Source organism: Rhodnius prolixus, unplaced genomic scaffold, assembly GCF_049639745.1.
Source record: "Rhodnius prolixus isolate KJV_2025 unplaced genomic scaffold, Rpr scaffold_6, whole genome shotgun sequence".
Taxonomy (NCBI): Eukaryota; Metazoa; Arthropoda; class Insecta; order Hemiptera; family Reduviidae; genus Rhodnius; species Rhodnius prolixus.
The window spans coordinates 5,168,109-5,185,332 of NW_027411634.1; the positions used below are offsets into that span (position 1 = coordinate 5,168,109).

Below are 17,224 nucleotides of genomic sequence, written 5' to 3' on the forward strand. Positions count from 1 at the left end.
AAGTAAATGATGTGCACTTTCTAAATAAAACAAACAGAAATAAAGAGAAAGAGAAAAATCTCTTTTTCTAAAATAAAATAAAATAAGAAAAAGGAAACACAAAAGCTGGCTGCTATTATATATCTTTGTCTTTTCTGATTCATTTACGGGATTAAACTTACACGATTGTGTGGATACGGAACTTTCTCTGGAGTCTGCGACATTATGTAGCTGTACTTCTACAGTCTTTGTATGGATGAATGTACCTAGTTTTGGAACAAGAAATAAAGAGAGAAAACAAAAAAGCAAAAAACAAAAGAATGTAAGAAATAACTGGAAAAAATATGATTGTGTGAATCTGAAGATATTGAAAAGTGAAATAAAAATGGCCTACAAGAAAATTAAATTTATGTTTTTTAAAATACTGATGTTGTTTGATACCTGAACTGGTTAAACAAATTCAAAATTGTTTCTGGATACATTCTGACTCAAATGCTTAACTCACGAGAACAAATTAAATCAATCAAGAATGATTGAATAAAAACTGTTTATTTTTCTTCAGAATAAAATAAAAAAGAAAATGTTAAGTTTACCATAGCTTTTTATAATAATTTCTGAAATTAGAATACTAACTTTGATTGCAGAATAGTTTTGACAAAAATAGAATAATGGCAAGTGTTATTATTGATCTGAGACGCCTAGGTTATCTAGGCAAAGCCTCAATCAGCTTTCCTAAGCAAAATAACATTTGACTCCGGGTAAATTCACCTAGGATTCAGAGGAGTTCGGAAAAAAAACACGAAAAATAACCTTAAGTGTTCTTCACCGTGATCCTGTTATGTCGGAATATTCTGAACTTCTCAAAAACAAAATAAAATCAACCATTATTTGAAAGGATATTCATCTCAAGTCTCTAATATCTTACGATTCTGATCTAGGTATGGAGTTCCATCATGTAAAGAGATTTCCTGATACCTCAACGCTCCCTAAGGGATCCTAGACGGGTGTGACTTGGAGATCTGGGAGAAAAACAAGGAACCTTGTCCATCTTTCAGCTCTGTTCAGATATCCGGCTACCCTAACAACAAAGTTAAATAAGGGGAAGTTTGAAAGCTAAGAAAAGTTATGCTAACAGAAGGGGTCGGACTGCAGATCAAAATACGGTTAAATCCACCTAAGTTACAAAAAGTTCGAATAAATCGAAAAATAACCTCAAGTGTTCTCCTGTAGTCAGAATATTCTGAACTTGATTTATTTAGTTTAACCACTCTTAAAAGTAATATCTTTTAGAAGTTACTTACTTGGGAGCGAAGACTCTAACGAAATAATGAAATCTGACAAAGAAAGCTAGGTGCTAAGTAGTGTATTTGATGGACAGAAGACCAATCTTTCCACTGTTTAATGTAATGAAAAAATTCAGAAAGCTTAGAGAGAACTGCTCTAGGCAACGCTGTGACAGAAGCTGGAGACGTTAATTCCTAAGACAAAATTGTGTCTGCATTGCATATCTGCAGTTAGAATCGACAAAATAGTTAATCACAGAATTCGAAAGAAATGCTCCTTTTATATTTAAATATAAAGTAGGTATTTGTTCATCGTGCCTTTTAATGCTTTCCCTCAGACACAACTCATTAGAAGCTATAAAAGTGCTTATCCAGCAAGATGAATGAGATTACTGAGGAATACTGTTGGTCCAGCGGGTAATAATAAATCTAGCCACAATTGCTACTTTAAAAAAACAACCTTTGGTATGGTATAATACTTCAAGAAGTTTGGGAAAGCAAGAGGAATAAGACTTTTCACTTCCTGATTTCTGATTGAGATATCTTTTCTAAGATTTTCCTAACAATTAAATTTAAATTTCACAAGTTCATACAAAAGAAACAAAAACGTTCCACAGTTTCATTTAGTGCAGCTGGATACTCATTTTAAAATAAAGATTTTTGATTACATAAAATTACAAGCTTAAAAAAATAATTCTCTTCAAATTAAGTAAAAAAAGTAATTACCTGCATGATCAAAAGTAGGACAATTGGTGGCATCATGAAACCAGTGCGGAGCTAGAGGATTATGATCCGGTGCAGGAACACACAAATCCTGATGATCGTGCCATCCACAATGCGGGTCCATTGAATTCACACACGCAGTACGACTTTTATATCTGCGACAATGTTCTCGGCCGACGCGAGTGACTCCAGCATCTGTTGCTATGTAGACACCACCCTACACAACCAAATTATCCATTTTTATTTATAGAAAAACAATATGAAATTAGTTTAATTTGTTAAGGTGTCAAATGACACCACTTTAAAACGAGCATTAATCAAAGTAATAGTCTAAAATTCTTGGTTGAAGACAATGAAGAGCTCGTTAAGACTTAGTAACGTTACACGAAATATAATTAATGGAGATTAAAGTACTTAGTTTGGATAAACTATACATACAAGGGGCATGTACGTATTACCTTTCAGCATCCTAATTCTGTACAGTTTGTAGAAACTGCATGCTCCAATTTAACTTCTCCTCGCATACGAGGAAATATTTTTTGAAAAATGTGGGTTAGTCTAGTTGTTGAGTACTTACTTATTAATCGAATGACAATCGATCTTGTACAACCTGATAGGATGCTTTGACTTTGTTATGTAAAACTTCTTTTTAGAATCAAAGTTCTACATTAATGTGATTTGAAAATAAGTTCAAGAAAACCACGAATTGTAATCGTACAGAAATGGTAAATTGAGCGTTACCGAGTTTGATAGAAAGGCTAGTGTGATTAGTTTTTGTTAGGAGCTAAGTACTGTGAGGCCACGAGAAGGCAAGGAGCTTAGAGAGGCCTCCAACAAAGTTTTGGAATTTACATATGGCACAAATATAGGGGAATAATGGTAAAGTCAACGGATTACGGAACTGCCGCGGTAAAAAAAAAGGAGACCTGTGTAAAGATTTCTCTAATCAGATAACATCACAAAGATTCAAGTAATTCCAGAGCTGGATGTAGTACAAAAAATCCAATTCTTGCGAAATTAGTTTAACATGTTTTAAAAATATATAAAAAGAACTTTTACATGTTTATGATTAAAATAGAAATTAAAACGATAAAACCCAGTATATATAATTTACTTTGACGAAATTCAAATAAAGTTAATTAAGCTCTAGTCAAAGTTATGACATTTGTGGCTTTAATACAAACACAAAATAAAATGGGGGAAAAAAATGAATACATTAAATAGTTACCGCCGCAAACTGAAGCGTATTAATTTTGGTTACTGGTGCTCCAGGTGGAAACGGTTTCCAAATTTCTAGTACGCAAGTCTTCTGCGTGCGATCAAGAACTGATATCTTCTTTATTAACCCTTCAACTGTTGATACATATAACACGTGTACAGTCCTGAAACAGGAGAAAATTGAATTGTTGGATGTAAATAAATTAAACCTTTTTATGAAGTGTTTGTTTTATTAACTCAGCAAAGGCTTCGCTTCAAGGCACGTGGCATCTCTAATCTTGGATTTTGAGGGCCACGTGAGCAGCGGGTTGATTATCTATATATATTTGTTTTTAGTACGCGTCAGTTGTCAAAGTGTGGTGTTGATACTGTCAGGGAAATAAAACTTCTTTCCTGTAGTCCAGGATTTCCCGAGAGATGTTCTCATTTTCTCGATTGTTTTCCTCAACCGTAAATATCACCATTAGTTGGTAGTTTTTCGGTGCAGAAGTCCATTGTGCTGTCGAAGACAATGAATCACTAAAAATCAGGACTATCAGTGTGCATAACTAAGATTACAAACACATAAGCGTGACGAGAACGTCCCCTTGCTCGTGAACCTATTTAAATCTCTGCTTTTCCTTGAAGTTCTTGTGGTGTGGTTCTAAGACAAGACTAGATTTAGCAGATTTGTGTTGCGCTGAATTAAAAAAAAACTTAAGGGTAGATCCTTATATTTTAACTAACATTGATAGTTCCTCTTCTACTATTCACTTTTTTCAGAAAAACTATCGTGGCAACAAAACAACTTTAAAATACCTTCGCAGACATCTTCAGTTCTGCAATTAACACTTAAAAAGAAAGTTATTCAGCAAAATTGAAAAAAGAAAAGTGGATGTCCTTAATTTGATGAATTCGAAAGGACACTGCTTCCAATTCTCTTAATCTTCTTTCTACTCAAAAAAAAATACAAGTCCTATTGGTTATGTTCGGTACATTTCTTACCAAATGACTAAATCTTACTGACGAAACTATTTTTAGTCTAAACTATATACTCACTTATGCATTTTTGTTGCCACAGTGTCCACAGCAATATGTAATAAAGTTTCCAACCGGCTATGATACAACGGATCCAAAGAGGTTGGCTGTATCGCTGAATCCATTAGTTGGTATTTAGTGGAATCCAGTACAGTCTGCGTGCCAGAACAGGTGGAATGACGTGGCCTTACTTGACTTCTTTCCCAAGCAGAACTGGCACTGGCTTGATGTTTAAACGGTCCTGAGAAAGCTGTCTCAATGGCGCTCATGTTAAACGAACAGATAGCTGAACCAGGGATGCTGTTGCTGTAAAAGTTATAATTATAATTAAACAAAATCAGAAGTAGAAGGTAAAAAAAAAAAAAATCGTTTTGTGATTCGACAGCATAATGGATGTTACTATCATGTAATCAGTAACTTAATAAAGCCTTTGACAAGTAAGTCAGTCTCATATAAGGAGTCTAATTAGTGTAAGAACCATTTAGAGAAGAAGAAACAATTAGAAACTGATAAAGAAGCCAGAGGGCAGAAAAAAAAAAAAATGTTAAAGCTAACAAATAATCGTTAAAGTAAAATCCAGGAATGTTTGGAACGTAAATGCTGCTAGTTCTACCATTCTAAGGAATTCCTTGGAAGATCTAACGAGACTATTTGGAAACAGTTGTTTATTTCAACAAAAGACCAAAAAAGAAAAAAAAGTTTTAGTTCTCATAAAGAAATAAGGATATAACCTAAATACTAGTTCATCTAAAAAAGGAAATCGTTCCAATTCAAGTTGATAAAACTGTGTTTAAGCTACTAATTTACTAACTCCACAAATATTTGTTATTACTTTTATTAAGATCTAAACGCTATTAATTTTATATCTTAACTTAGCAGCTAAAGAGGGCTTCGTTTCTCTTCAAAATTTATACATAAAATAGCAATAAAAACTTCGCAGATATATTAGCCCGTACTCAGAGTGCATAGATTATATTTTCTTTTTCATTTGCATGCGATCACATAATGCCTTAGCAAAGGATTCAGTGAAATCACATGAAAATAAAACGTTGAAAATTCTTCTCTTTGTTTGGCTAAACCTTTAGGCTAAAGTTATTTTCTAAAATAAATAAAAACTAACCAAATAAATAAAAGTAAAAATTAATTGTAATGATTTGTAGAAATTAATAAAGTAAATAAACAATTACTAAGGAGAAAAGTAAAAATAGCATAATCATTGGATATAAAACCATGATGAACTACACATCATAATATTCATAATTAAAAGGCAAATAAAGAACATTGTAAATAAATATATTTACTAGAAGATAAAAATATTTAGTATTGTACATAATAAAAACGAAATTTGTGAGCTTTTTCTATTTTTAAAAATTGCCTTAAAAATTAATTCATTACCTATTTACTTTTTCGAAGTTAAGATAGGCCAAGATATTTACTCGGATAAAAAGATGATGTTAGAAAAGCTGACAAATCTACTTAAGAACATCGTCGGATTCGTTCGGACTATTGAGAATCTTAAATCATGGATTTAGTATTGTACATAATAAAAACGAAATTTGTGAGCTTTTTCTATTTTTAAAAATTGCCTTAAGAATTAATTAATTACCTATTTACTTTTTCGAAGTTAAGATAGGCCAAGATATTTACTCGGATAAAAAGATGATGGTAGAAAAGCTGACAAATCTACTTAAGAACATCGTCGGATTCGTTCGGACTGCTGAGAATCTTAAATCGTGTAACATAATAATTGAAATAGGAATTCAAATCCATCTACAGACTACTAAACTCTAGTCTGAAGCTGGAGCTGCTAATGCTGGTTTCAATTTTTGTGCTGACTTAAAAGTATTCCTCCCACAGGACAGTTAAAACAGCAATAGAGACTCTAGGTTTGTCATACTCGTACCTCTTGAAAGTGTATCAGTTTGAACAAAAAAAAAAAAAAAAAATGGGTGCAAATGCTAAAGAGTCCCTGCTGCAAATTCTATGGAAAGATTGGGGATAGATCTGAAGTCCTGAAGTACAGCAAGGTAACATTCTTAAACGAAATTCAGATGACAATGTCATCAGTTTTGGATGAGGAATCATTCTGAAACTTTCCCCGGATGGGAAACAAACTCAGAAATTGTGTTAGTGTAAGTGGTCAAATCTGCAACATTGTGAACAATAACTCTCAAAATTGGTCAAAATGCAAAAATTGCTCCAAGACAAATAACAAATATATGTGATTAGATCACCTATTTTAAATTTAAATTTTTTTTTTTGCAAGCATGTTCTGAAATAGTTTCTATCTAAACTCCAAACAAAACGGCCCAGATGAAAGCCTATTCAGTGTCTCTGGTTATAATTTGGTATTGGGTTTGCATATATGGTCTATCAAAATTACACTGAAAGCAAAACAACTAAGAACATGTTACCTACCCACAAGTGAGTGCACCACAAAACAATGTATCACATCACCGTTCAGGCCAAAACACTCATCTATCCCTTACATTAATGGGCTCTAAAAAAGCAGAGATAATAAATATTTTAGAAGCCGCAACACAATATTACATTAGCTCAGCATACATAACCTACAGATGATGGTTCAACAGAAACGAAGACAGCACTCCACACAATATGTAAACCAACTACATATTAACACTAACCACAACGATTGTCCATCCACACATACTGGACAAGCTTCGCAGATTTTTTTTTTCGGTGAGGAAGGGGAAGAAGAAATGACATGAGAGGGAAAATATGGCAACCTCAATATTGGTCACGCAACACTCAACCAATAAGTTCAAGACTAACAACTCTAGGATGGAAAAGCAAAAGACATGTATTGTGATAACAAGACTAATATTGTAGCTGAGCAAACTGCAGGCTCTAAAATGTATTGTGATTCCATGGGACGATTCTTGGTTTTTGGCCTCTGATTTTACTTAATGCAATAAAGAGAAATTTAAGGCGAATGCCTCTGTCCACAACACCTGAACAGTAGGGCATTAATTTACTTCAAAACCAACGTTCAAAGAGCCCTAAACATAGCCAACCTCCGCAACATATATATTTTTAGTAGAATCAAAATATTAGGGCACAATATCTGTGCTGGAACGTTTGGCAACTGGAAACTACTTTAAGAGACCTTCATCCATCAAACCAGAGTTTAAAATATAAAAAGAGAAAAAGCATAACCTTGTAGAGGTAAAAAGCTTAAACTTTATTCCTCTTACTTTATTCCTATGAGCCGTAAACAAAATAAGAAGTTTAATAAAATAAAGATAAATAAATAAATAAATAAATACTTACGTCGGTGTGGTAAACGTGGCATAGACGAGTGCTTGATCTGGTAAATAAGTCATGCCTTGTATATTGTCAAAATAGAACGGATATTCTCCAGGCAGTGAACAATTCAAACGAGCTTTGACAAATGTTGTCCAATTGTCCCTGAGCATAACTTGACCGCCATTATCATTCTTGCATACTCTAGCGATCCGTGAATAGACAATCTGAAATACAATACCAGTGTTAGTACCACAGTATGTACGACAGTTTGTGAGTGGTTTTTACCAGTTTAAATATCAGCTTGTTTATATTATATTTTATTACAATGGGGCCAATTCCTATTTATTCTTGATGGAGACATTCTAGAATATAATAAATTCTAATAGTTTGAATAAAATTGACACTATTATCATAGATGAATATTTATCAAAGTAATGCACAGAACTAAAGTTAATAACCCACCAGTTGTTACTTCAAAACAAAACCTACTTTTTTTTTTTTAAATATATATCTGAAGATTAATACTTATTGTTTTGCATATCGTGTGAAAGTTGGAGTATTTTAAAATCAATTTCACGAGGCCAATATATTTTTAAATATAAATAATTTATGTAGTGCCTAGAAAACATTAATAATAACATTTTATGGAAGTTATACTCGTATCTAAAAAATAATTTTTTTGGGCTAAAACACAAATATATCTTCATGTTTTTTATTGCTACCTGACAGTATGTTACATCAAGCTCTGCCTGACTTCTTCAGGAGATTATTGGTAAGGTACAAAATACTATAACTATTGTAATTAATGCTTACGTAATTTTTCAAGGACAGAGGAATCTACTATCCTTGTAATCTGTAATAATTGCTACAGAAAGCAGGCAAAGCTTGTTGAAATTTCCGGAAAGAAGTATGAAATTGTATTATTTTTGAGGTTTATCCTTTTATTAGTTCTTTGCTTTCAAAAAATGGCCCCAGTAGGCAGCCACAGTGATGTTAGGATGTTAGCAAATCAAGCCCAACAATATCTAGTCTCACCACATAATGGAATAGAAGGGCAGCAGTTTATGTAAGACTGATGAAAGCCACCGAAAGCGACAAGATATTGTGTTCAAAATAGAGGCTCTTAAGAAGGATTTTTTGGGAAGTGTCTAAAGTTGGAGCAGGAGAGGCTAAGGATCAATTTAGGATGTAGTGCTATTAAGGAGCAAGGAATTGTTTTACAAAGAACCATACTCTCTATTAGATAGATTGTTTCTAGAGACCAAGAACATCTTTGTATCTTGGAGCTTTCAAGACAAATAAAAGTACGAGAAGATTTTGATGATGTTTGTTGACCAGAGTCATGAAATAAAACTAAATAACACCGATGGAATCAGTTTACAGAAAAAGAAATGACACAAATACTGGACACAATTCAAACTGTGAAGCAATCATTTATTTGAAGAAAGGACGAGGTGAAATGTTCTTAACCAATGTTCAGTTAAGTGGAGTGTGTTTATGGATAAAATAGGTGGGACTCGCTACAAAGCAATCCACAAATGAAAGTAATTTACAGTACATCTCATATTTCATCACCATTGGAGGTCCATAGAGGGCATTAGTTGGTTCGCCTTCATATAAATATCCCATATTTTCCCCTAAATTAGATATCGACACCCTCTCTCAACTCCACTAACTACCACTTCAACTAACATTGTTCCCAGTCGACTTCTTCGAAGCTCTTAGCAACGCTAAAAGGCTTACAACTCCTTCATTTTTGTCATCCTTTATTTAGATTCCGGGGCCATGGAGGGAAAGGTTGGAAATTCTAAAAAATTTTGAACTACTATCCTACGAACCCAATACTTTTATAGCGGTTGGTAATCGAATAGGGGCGAGTTTCCAAGATGCTGAATTTATCTGAGAAGTGGAGAAGTTCTCTTACAATTTTTTTTGAATAGAATTTCCAACTGAAGGAACTGTGAAATTGGTCCATTGTTCCAGAGTTTAGTTCACACAATTCCACCGCCCTACGACCCTAAACTGAAATCATGATTTCCAGTCAGCAAAACGCTGTCCAGGCAAAACTTCAGTAAAAACAAAATACGCACATACAGGATGGTAATAGTTGCAAGAAAATCTCGTGGGCTTAACTCAATTATATTTGAATTATAAGTTAGATAAATCCAGGTGTACAAGCTAGTAGTTCCTACTAAATCATCTATTACAACCCACTAACTACCAACTTTGTGCATAGATCTAATAGACTCGCCTACTACTTATAAAAACAGATTTAATATTAGATATGATTGTTTCAAAAAACACAATTTAATGATTAACTTATCTTTTCAGTCTAAGTGTTAACCTATTTCTGAATCCTATAAATAATTCAATAAGAAAAAAAATCATACATTAATTTAGCATAAATTAATAGCAATATCTGTGATTAATTTAGTAATAACATTATTAACCGAACAAAATATATGTATTGATAGAAAATACCTCTCTTTTGCGAGGCAATATTTTACTTAAATTGGGAATTTTAAATGCTTTTATCTCAGATAAGATTATCAGATAATTTAATCTTTAAAAGTAAGTTTCTTCGCTGGAGATCTTACCTGAACCCAATTTACTAAGTTTGAAGAATCTTAATGGAGTTTTTACTGCAAAATAATCGCACTTATTGATCAACCTAGTTTCTTTAAAGACGCAATTTTGACTACATATATAATTCTTTTTAAAAATAAACAGAAGTGTACTGTCTATTATAGAATATTTGTGAATGAAACTCTCAACAATATCCAAAGACAGAAAAGTGAAGAGGTTGTCATAATTTCAAACTAATTAATCTTTTCAAAAACTGGTTATTTTTAGAGTATGCAGAATTTAAGCTTATATATTTATCAAAATTCACCTATTTTAGTGGACTATGAGATTCTACTAACCTCTCTTGATTGTAATTCTTCATAATCTTTATTACTTTATGTATCATTTTAATTATTTAAATTAAAGATATTGTCCGATTAATTGCTGACTACAAATTTAATTAAAGTAATTTACTTTACCAGTTTAGAGAAATAATCAACTATAATGTTCAGAACATTTAACAAAACCGCAATAAGTGGAGCTGAGTAGCAAGTGTGAACAGTAACTGTTAAATGATATTAAATAATCTAATAATGTTACGTTAATATTAACACTGCAATATTAATGGATTAATGTTTTTTAATTATAAACAATCCACCAACGGTCTATGACCATGGTGATTGTCTAGTTTATTATATGTAAATATGTTAAATTTGTAATATTTATGTGATTATAATTTAATAAAGACTATTACAACTAATTATAAACAATATATGTAATAAGTAGTAATATAAGTAATAACGTCCGATTGATTTTGAAAATTATATTACATTACTTGTACATTCCTAACTTATCGAGATCATCTAGTTTCTGCTTCATGCACAAATAGATCTTAAACAATACTTACAAGTTCACAAGTTAATTATAGAGATCTTTTGGTTAGATATAACTAATGAGAAAGTAGCAGACTTGAAGCGAGTCTTCTTTGACATAAGGTCGTTCATGGATTTGACTTGTAATTTTTAAGCGACTTTATTTTGATGATAGCTTATAAACAAACCTCTATTGAACCCATGAGTTTGAGAAGAAATCCATAATAAGTGGCCTAACTTGGATTAAATTAATATAGATTAAATGGGTAGCATACCCAGTGTATATTGCAGCTTCAGGAATCTACGAAAAGTTTTAGGCTGCAGGAATGGAGAGAGTTTGTTTATACAAATGAAAATGTAGGCAATGAAAATGTATCCCACCCTATAATACTCAATGGATAGACTCAGGGGCACTGAGAAAATTAGAAAATTGAATAATTTCAGAGTCCTAATTTCATTATTTTTGAAACACTATTACAGCAAATTAAAAAGTGGAGACCTGGATTAAAAGACACCTGGGAGCACCAAAGAGCTGAAGCTTCATCTGGGAATTCTATTGAGGATTCACACTGGGTTGCAATCAAATATAAAGGAATACTGCGAAAGAAAACCTCTGACGATGAGAAGGAGAGATTTTAGAATAAATAAATCAAAAACTGTTAATATGCGGTTTTAAATAAAAGGAAATTTAGGCAATCTGTCGTCTGATAGAATAGGAGTACAGGGATTTGCTCAAAGTATGTCAGAAATAAGATGCTATAGGATGAGCAGTAATCAACAATCAAAAACATTTTAAAAATTAAAGACATTATAGTGAGATTGAAAATATTTGTTTTATAGGTAAATTTAATAAAAGTAAATTTTGAAAATAATAATATGCATTTTGAATGGTTTAACCTTTCTACTCAGAATTTAGTTAATTTAAGGAGCCACGGTTGTTAGTCTACTTAATAGTGATACCAGGAAGTAAAACAGTAACTATCGTTTTCACTTGCTTTCAACAATTTACAAAACAAACTTACGGATTACCTCATTAAAACTAAGAAACCTTTAATGATTAATGTTTTCCTTTTAGAGCAAATTCTGTCTAATAACTAATTTATGATGAAACAACCTTTACAATTTTCTTAACTCATGATATATTCAACTTATAAAAACACTCTGTTGCTTTTTTTTTTTTTATTAATATTAAACTAAATTGATTTATTGACAGATTTGACCTATTTTTATCAGAAGTATAAAACATTGAATCACTACTCCTTCTAACAGATGGAAATAATGAAACAATAAACTACATACATAAAAAAAGTTAGCAATACAAGAAAAATAAATTTGACTTACTTTTCCACAATTTATATGTTCCACGGCGCTCTCTCTGAACAGAAAATAGACATGCGTATCAGTTTCAAACGAGCCAACAAATTGTGGTTCATTTAACCAGTTAGAATTATATTGATTTGTACGAAGATTCGAAGTACTTCCAAGATCTCTAATAATGGCTGGATCGGCTCCAGAGAAATCCATAGGCGTTCCAGCAAAGTATTGTCCAGTTGTTACTGATAGTAAAGATGTAACGTTTGCATGTGGTGAGTACGGACATTTTGCTATACCTTTCTCCCAGTGTAGTACTCTGTTTATGTCTTCCATCTGAAATTATAAAAAAAATAATTAATTAATAGGATATTGTGGGACAAAGAGAAATTAGCCCTTAAGGGTCAGGATCTGGGGGATACTGACGTGGGGTTTACCTTTTCTGAAAGCCGATCTCTTAACTGCACAAGCCCTACACACAATCTAGGTAAACAGATGTGTAGTTCCTCCTCTCCCTAACTAAACTTACAAAGGCTATACATTGACTGACAGGCCCTTCCAATGCTCTACAAGAAGAAGATCATCTGATCGACAGCCGTTTTATTTGATCAGAGCCTAATAAAATTAAGCGAGTATAATATTTACCTGAATGCTAAACGAATTCTTATCCCACAAAATTTTATTATTTATAAAAAAATTATTTTATTAATTATGGATTTTTTTAAATAACATTTGTTCAAGTATTAATTGCCACTTGATTGCCACTCAGTATAAGAAAAGAGTCCAGAACCTAAAGCCATTTTAGATATTTTTAAAAGCAATCAAAAAAAAAGGCTCAGAAAATACGAAATATACCTAGATCATAACGTAGAAAGAAGGTTGAATAGGAACAGCAATTGACCTGTCCAACTAACAAAATGTCCCGTTTCTACCATAACTATTAATAGTAAAAAATAAATATAAAATTATTAATATATTACGTATATAAAAATATTAGTAAAAAGAAAATATGTTAAAATCAATGTTCGTGTCCATTGGTTGATTTTTCTTCTTGAAAAATGCTTTAAAAATAGTTCTTGCTTTTTATTTAAAAAATCTAACTCGACTTTAATCGATGTAGTTTTGTAATCAAGATAATACGGTAGCTAGTAATGAACCTTATCACCTAACTAAGGCTTTGAGGTAGTTTTCCCATCTACCATTGCTGCAAATTACTTTTCTACGGAGAAAAAATAAAGGTAGCGGCGATTAAATCTCTAGGAATTCTATAAACCTAATCAAGGCGGTCAGAAGATAAACCGATTAAGTCTAACAATACTCAATTAATCAAGCCTTCCCCTAGGGGAAACTGACTAGTTCTACTTCCCCAAGGATTTCAGCGTCCCGGTTGTGATTCTGGTAAACGTAGGGTCAACAATTATCTGATAACATGACACTGATATCACTAAGTTGACTCGTAACACTCGCGCAATATAAGCAGGAGGGTTTTACATCTCAGAGGGGACAGACGGATGCTGCAGTTGATGTGACTAAGTACATTGAAGAAAACTTGCAGAAAAGAAGAAAAGTCAAGATAATATCAAAGGATGTTGAAGACGCTTTTGATGTAGCAGCATGGTGGCCACTAATTCTACACCAATTGAAATCTTTTAACTGCTCCAAAAATTTATATCAGTTAACGCAATCATATTTTTCAGACAGAAAGGCAAACATGTCGATAAACCAGTATCAATGCACGAAGTTAGTGTCAAAAGGATGTCCCCAGCGATCAGCTTGTGGGCCGGACTTCGATTCGTTATTGAAGCGATCGTTTCTACCAGAAATACGGATACTTGCATTTACAGTTTATCTATTACTGATGGTGTCGTCCAAAAAAACGCTGGAGGTGGAAGCTATTTTTCAGTTAAACACTGCAAACTGTTAATAAATGGGCTAGAGAAAACAAGATCCTATTTAACCATAACAAAACGAAAGCTCTCTTTTTCAAGAGGAAGGGTGAACAGGAAGGACTGAACTTATAATAGGATGGGGACAAAATAGAACTTGTCAAACAGTTGAAGTATCTAGGAGTGACGTTTGATTAAAGATACAATTATGACAAACAAGTGGATATAGCATGCCCAAAGAGTCTTCAGATGATTAACATCCTATCTAAATCAGTCAAAGTTTATTGGGGTCCCGGTTGTGAAGCTTTCAGAACCATTTACTTGGCAGCCATTGAACGAATTCTCACATACGCAGCACCTGCATGGGGGAAAGCATTGAGAAAGAAATTCAATCAAACTAAATTGAAGAGAGTTCAACGACTGATGGCATTTCGCATCATAAAGGGATTTAGAACGATCTCCTCTGATGCGGCAATAGTTGTGGCTGACTTTCCACCCCATCCTGATCAAAACTGATGATTTGAATAAAGATGTACAAGGCATCAAAAATTGGACATGACAGTGAGGAATACTATGAATCACCAACTGCCGGCTCGGAATGGATGCATTGTCAGTGTTGATGGGAGTGACTATAATTATGAAATTTACGCATAAGAAAGTAAGACATCGGACGGAGGAGGCTATGCAGTTGTGGTGTTCCGAACAGCACGCGGTGGAATGGTTTCTGGAGGCACAGAATGCACTGCTACAAACAAGACTGACAGCAAGATAACAATAGACAGCTTAAGAACAGAGACAAACACAGGCCACTTATAGAACAAATCATACACGAAATTCTCGCCACAGATAACACACTCAAACTAAGTGCAATGGACAAAAGCACACGTCAGGACTTTAGGCAATGAGTTGGCTGACACTCTGGCTAAAGAAGCGACAAGGCAACAAGGACTTCTGACTTACTACCTCAAAGCTTCAAAAGCATACATAAAAAACAAATTGAAGCGATAGGGTGAGGAGAAATGAGAAGAAGATTGGACGAACACGGCTAAGGGCTGGGAGTCACACAAATTCATACCGCCAATACAAAAAACAGTAAAAGAAAATGGGATATTTTAAAATTAACTACAAACTGACGCAAGTACTGACAGGACATGGAAGAACTAGACACTACGTGGTACCTAGAATCCTCTACCTTTATTGGCTGAGGGGAGGAACTTTCTTTAGGAAGGTCATTGGAAGGATGGTTGGCACTTGAGATGAATGAGAGTTGCATTTGGTTAGCAAACATTCGTATTCTATAAGTGAATTGTCATTTCGCCTGGAGGTCATGAACCTTACAGGAGTAACAGGAGATTGTAATACGTACAAATTCTAACTTGCATTTGGGGGGAACGCGTAAAAAAAAATCAACAATTAAATAAATATTGAATCTTAGAATTAATGATAAAATGACAACTAATTTACACAGGTATATGAAACAACTTTGAAATTATTATTGCAATGCTCTGCTTTAAATGTTTACATGTAATTATAAACTCATATTATTATTACAAATTAAGCTAACATCAATAATAATTGCTTATTATTTGACAATTAAATTAAATTAAGATTCATTAATCCTTAAGAAAACTCTATAAATTAAAAAGAAAATGAAATCTTAGATTCAAAATTTACTCACGAAATTTTATATTCATTCTCAGGTAATAATTACACAAATATTTGCAACTCTGATGGAATTTCTTGATTATCCTTTTAACGAGAATTTAACATTAGGTACACAGCTGTATTAAATAAGGAACTCGAAGTCTACGACTTTCTTTATGCCGATTTTAGGCAATGCGAAAGATTTCTACACTTTGATATTTCTATACTGACCCCAATAGTGAGTGCTAGGTAGTTTAAGGCTAAGACCAGTCCCAATGACTATACATGCAAGTTAACATGCTTTGATTAATAAATATAATTTACCTCTCTCCAAGTACATTGGGGTGAAAATGCGCTCGTCCCACAACTGTACAATCTTTTACCATTGGTCAGCAGAACTCTAATAAAGTTGTGACAATCATTTTCCGACTGCCCTTTATCTTGGCACAATTGCACTTTAGTGGCTGCTGCTGGCCAAGGTGCTTTCTCCAGTAGTTCCAAGCCAGTCAGACTTAAACGGAATAGGCTATCCCTGAAAAAAAGAAAGAAACATTAAGATTTTTTTAAATGTTTGTATCCGTAATCCAGTAATTGGTAAGTGAACATGCGCAAAAATCTGTCATGGAAGCGAAGGAATCAATGGTACTCAGTAGCTTGAAATGAAAATTCGATTATTTTACAAAGCAACATCCGAAAACTTTGTTTTTCATACCTCTATCCGATTATTTTTAAACGATTCCCATAAATTTGTAGGTTAACTAAATGATCGAATCATCGTTGAAAGTAATCATCATAATTTTATTTTCAAATTACAATCATTAGCCATTATTACTTAATAACGAAAGGAAATATATTCCAGTATATTAAAAATTGGAAATCACGGACACTATTTTGAACAAATAGATGTATAACTTGCAAACTGTTAGATCTCAATTCCATTCAAGTTCATCTCCATTTCAACAAATACTTTTACTAACAATGTTTCAATGAAGGGTTTTTGTAAGACTTACTTTAAGTTGCTTCCACGAGTTTTCTTTTATTAATTGAATCATTTCAAATTATTTTCTTTTCATAGGTGTTTTGAATTCAGGAAAAGTCAAAAATAAGGAGTCAAATCTAGTGACATGACTAAACGACACGTCTAAAAAATAATAAAAACAGTTTATTTAGTAAAATTATTAGCAATCAGACCATGCTGCGCTCGACACTCTTTCTAATTCATAATTTAAAAAATTGCTCAATAAATCTATAAATAAATAGAAAGTTCGATTAATGAAAACAGTTATTTACTTTACTAGAACAGGAAGATGATTTTTTTTTTCACTCACAAATCCAAGTTTTGTAAACACAAGCGTAGCTTTTCCCAAGTGTTAAATATGTATTACATTTTTTCAGCAGTAGTTTTAATAATTCAAAAGATAACTCTTGAAAGTTATAAGATAAGGACGAACCTAACCTG

The 17,224-nt window shown here is 32.9% G+C and overlaps 1 protein-coding gene across 10 annotated transcripts in view; it reads right to left on the reverse strand.

Annotated features, from left to right (window-relative positions):
* Positions 1 to 17,224, reverse strand: part of Sema5c (Semaphorin 5c) — a 407,260-nt gene that overhangs the window by 11,768 nt on the left and 378,268 nt on the right. For 6 of the 10 annotated variants that reach the window (XM_074140398.1, XM_074140399.1, XM_074140396.1 and 3 more), the window contains 7 exons: positions 16,090 to 16,297; positions 12,266 to 12,571; positions 7,512 to 7,711; positions 4,242 to 4,526; positions 3,214 to 3,367; positions 1,989 to 2,202; positions 162 to 245 (listed from right to left, as the gene is read on the reverse strand). In XM_074140398.1, the coding sequence (XP_073996499.1) occupies positions 162 to 245; positions 1,989 to 2,202; positions 3,214 to 3,367; positions 4,242 to 4,526; positions 7,512 to 7,711; positions 12,266 to 12,571; positions 16,090 to 16,297 (1,451 nt within the window). Of the gene's footprint in view, positions 1 to 161; positions 246 to 1,988; positions 2,203 to 3,213; positions 3,368 to 4,241; positions 4,527 to 7,511; positions 7,712 to 12,265; positions 12,572 to 16,089; positions 16,298 to 16,775; positions 16,907 to 17,055; positions 17,222 to 17,224 lie in introns of all 10 variants that reach the window. The other 4 variants (XM_074140402.1, XM_074140405.1, XM_074140403.1 and 1 more) reach the window with 2 other exon arrangements.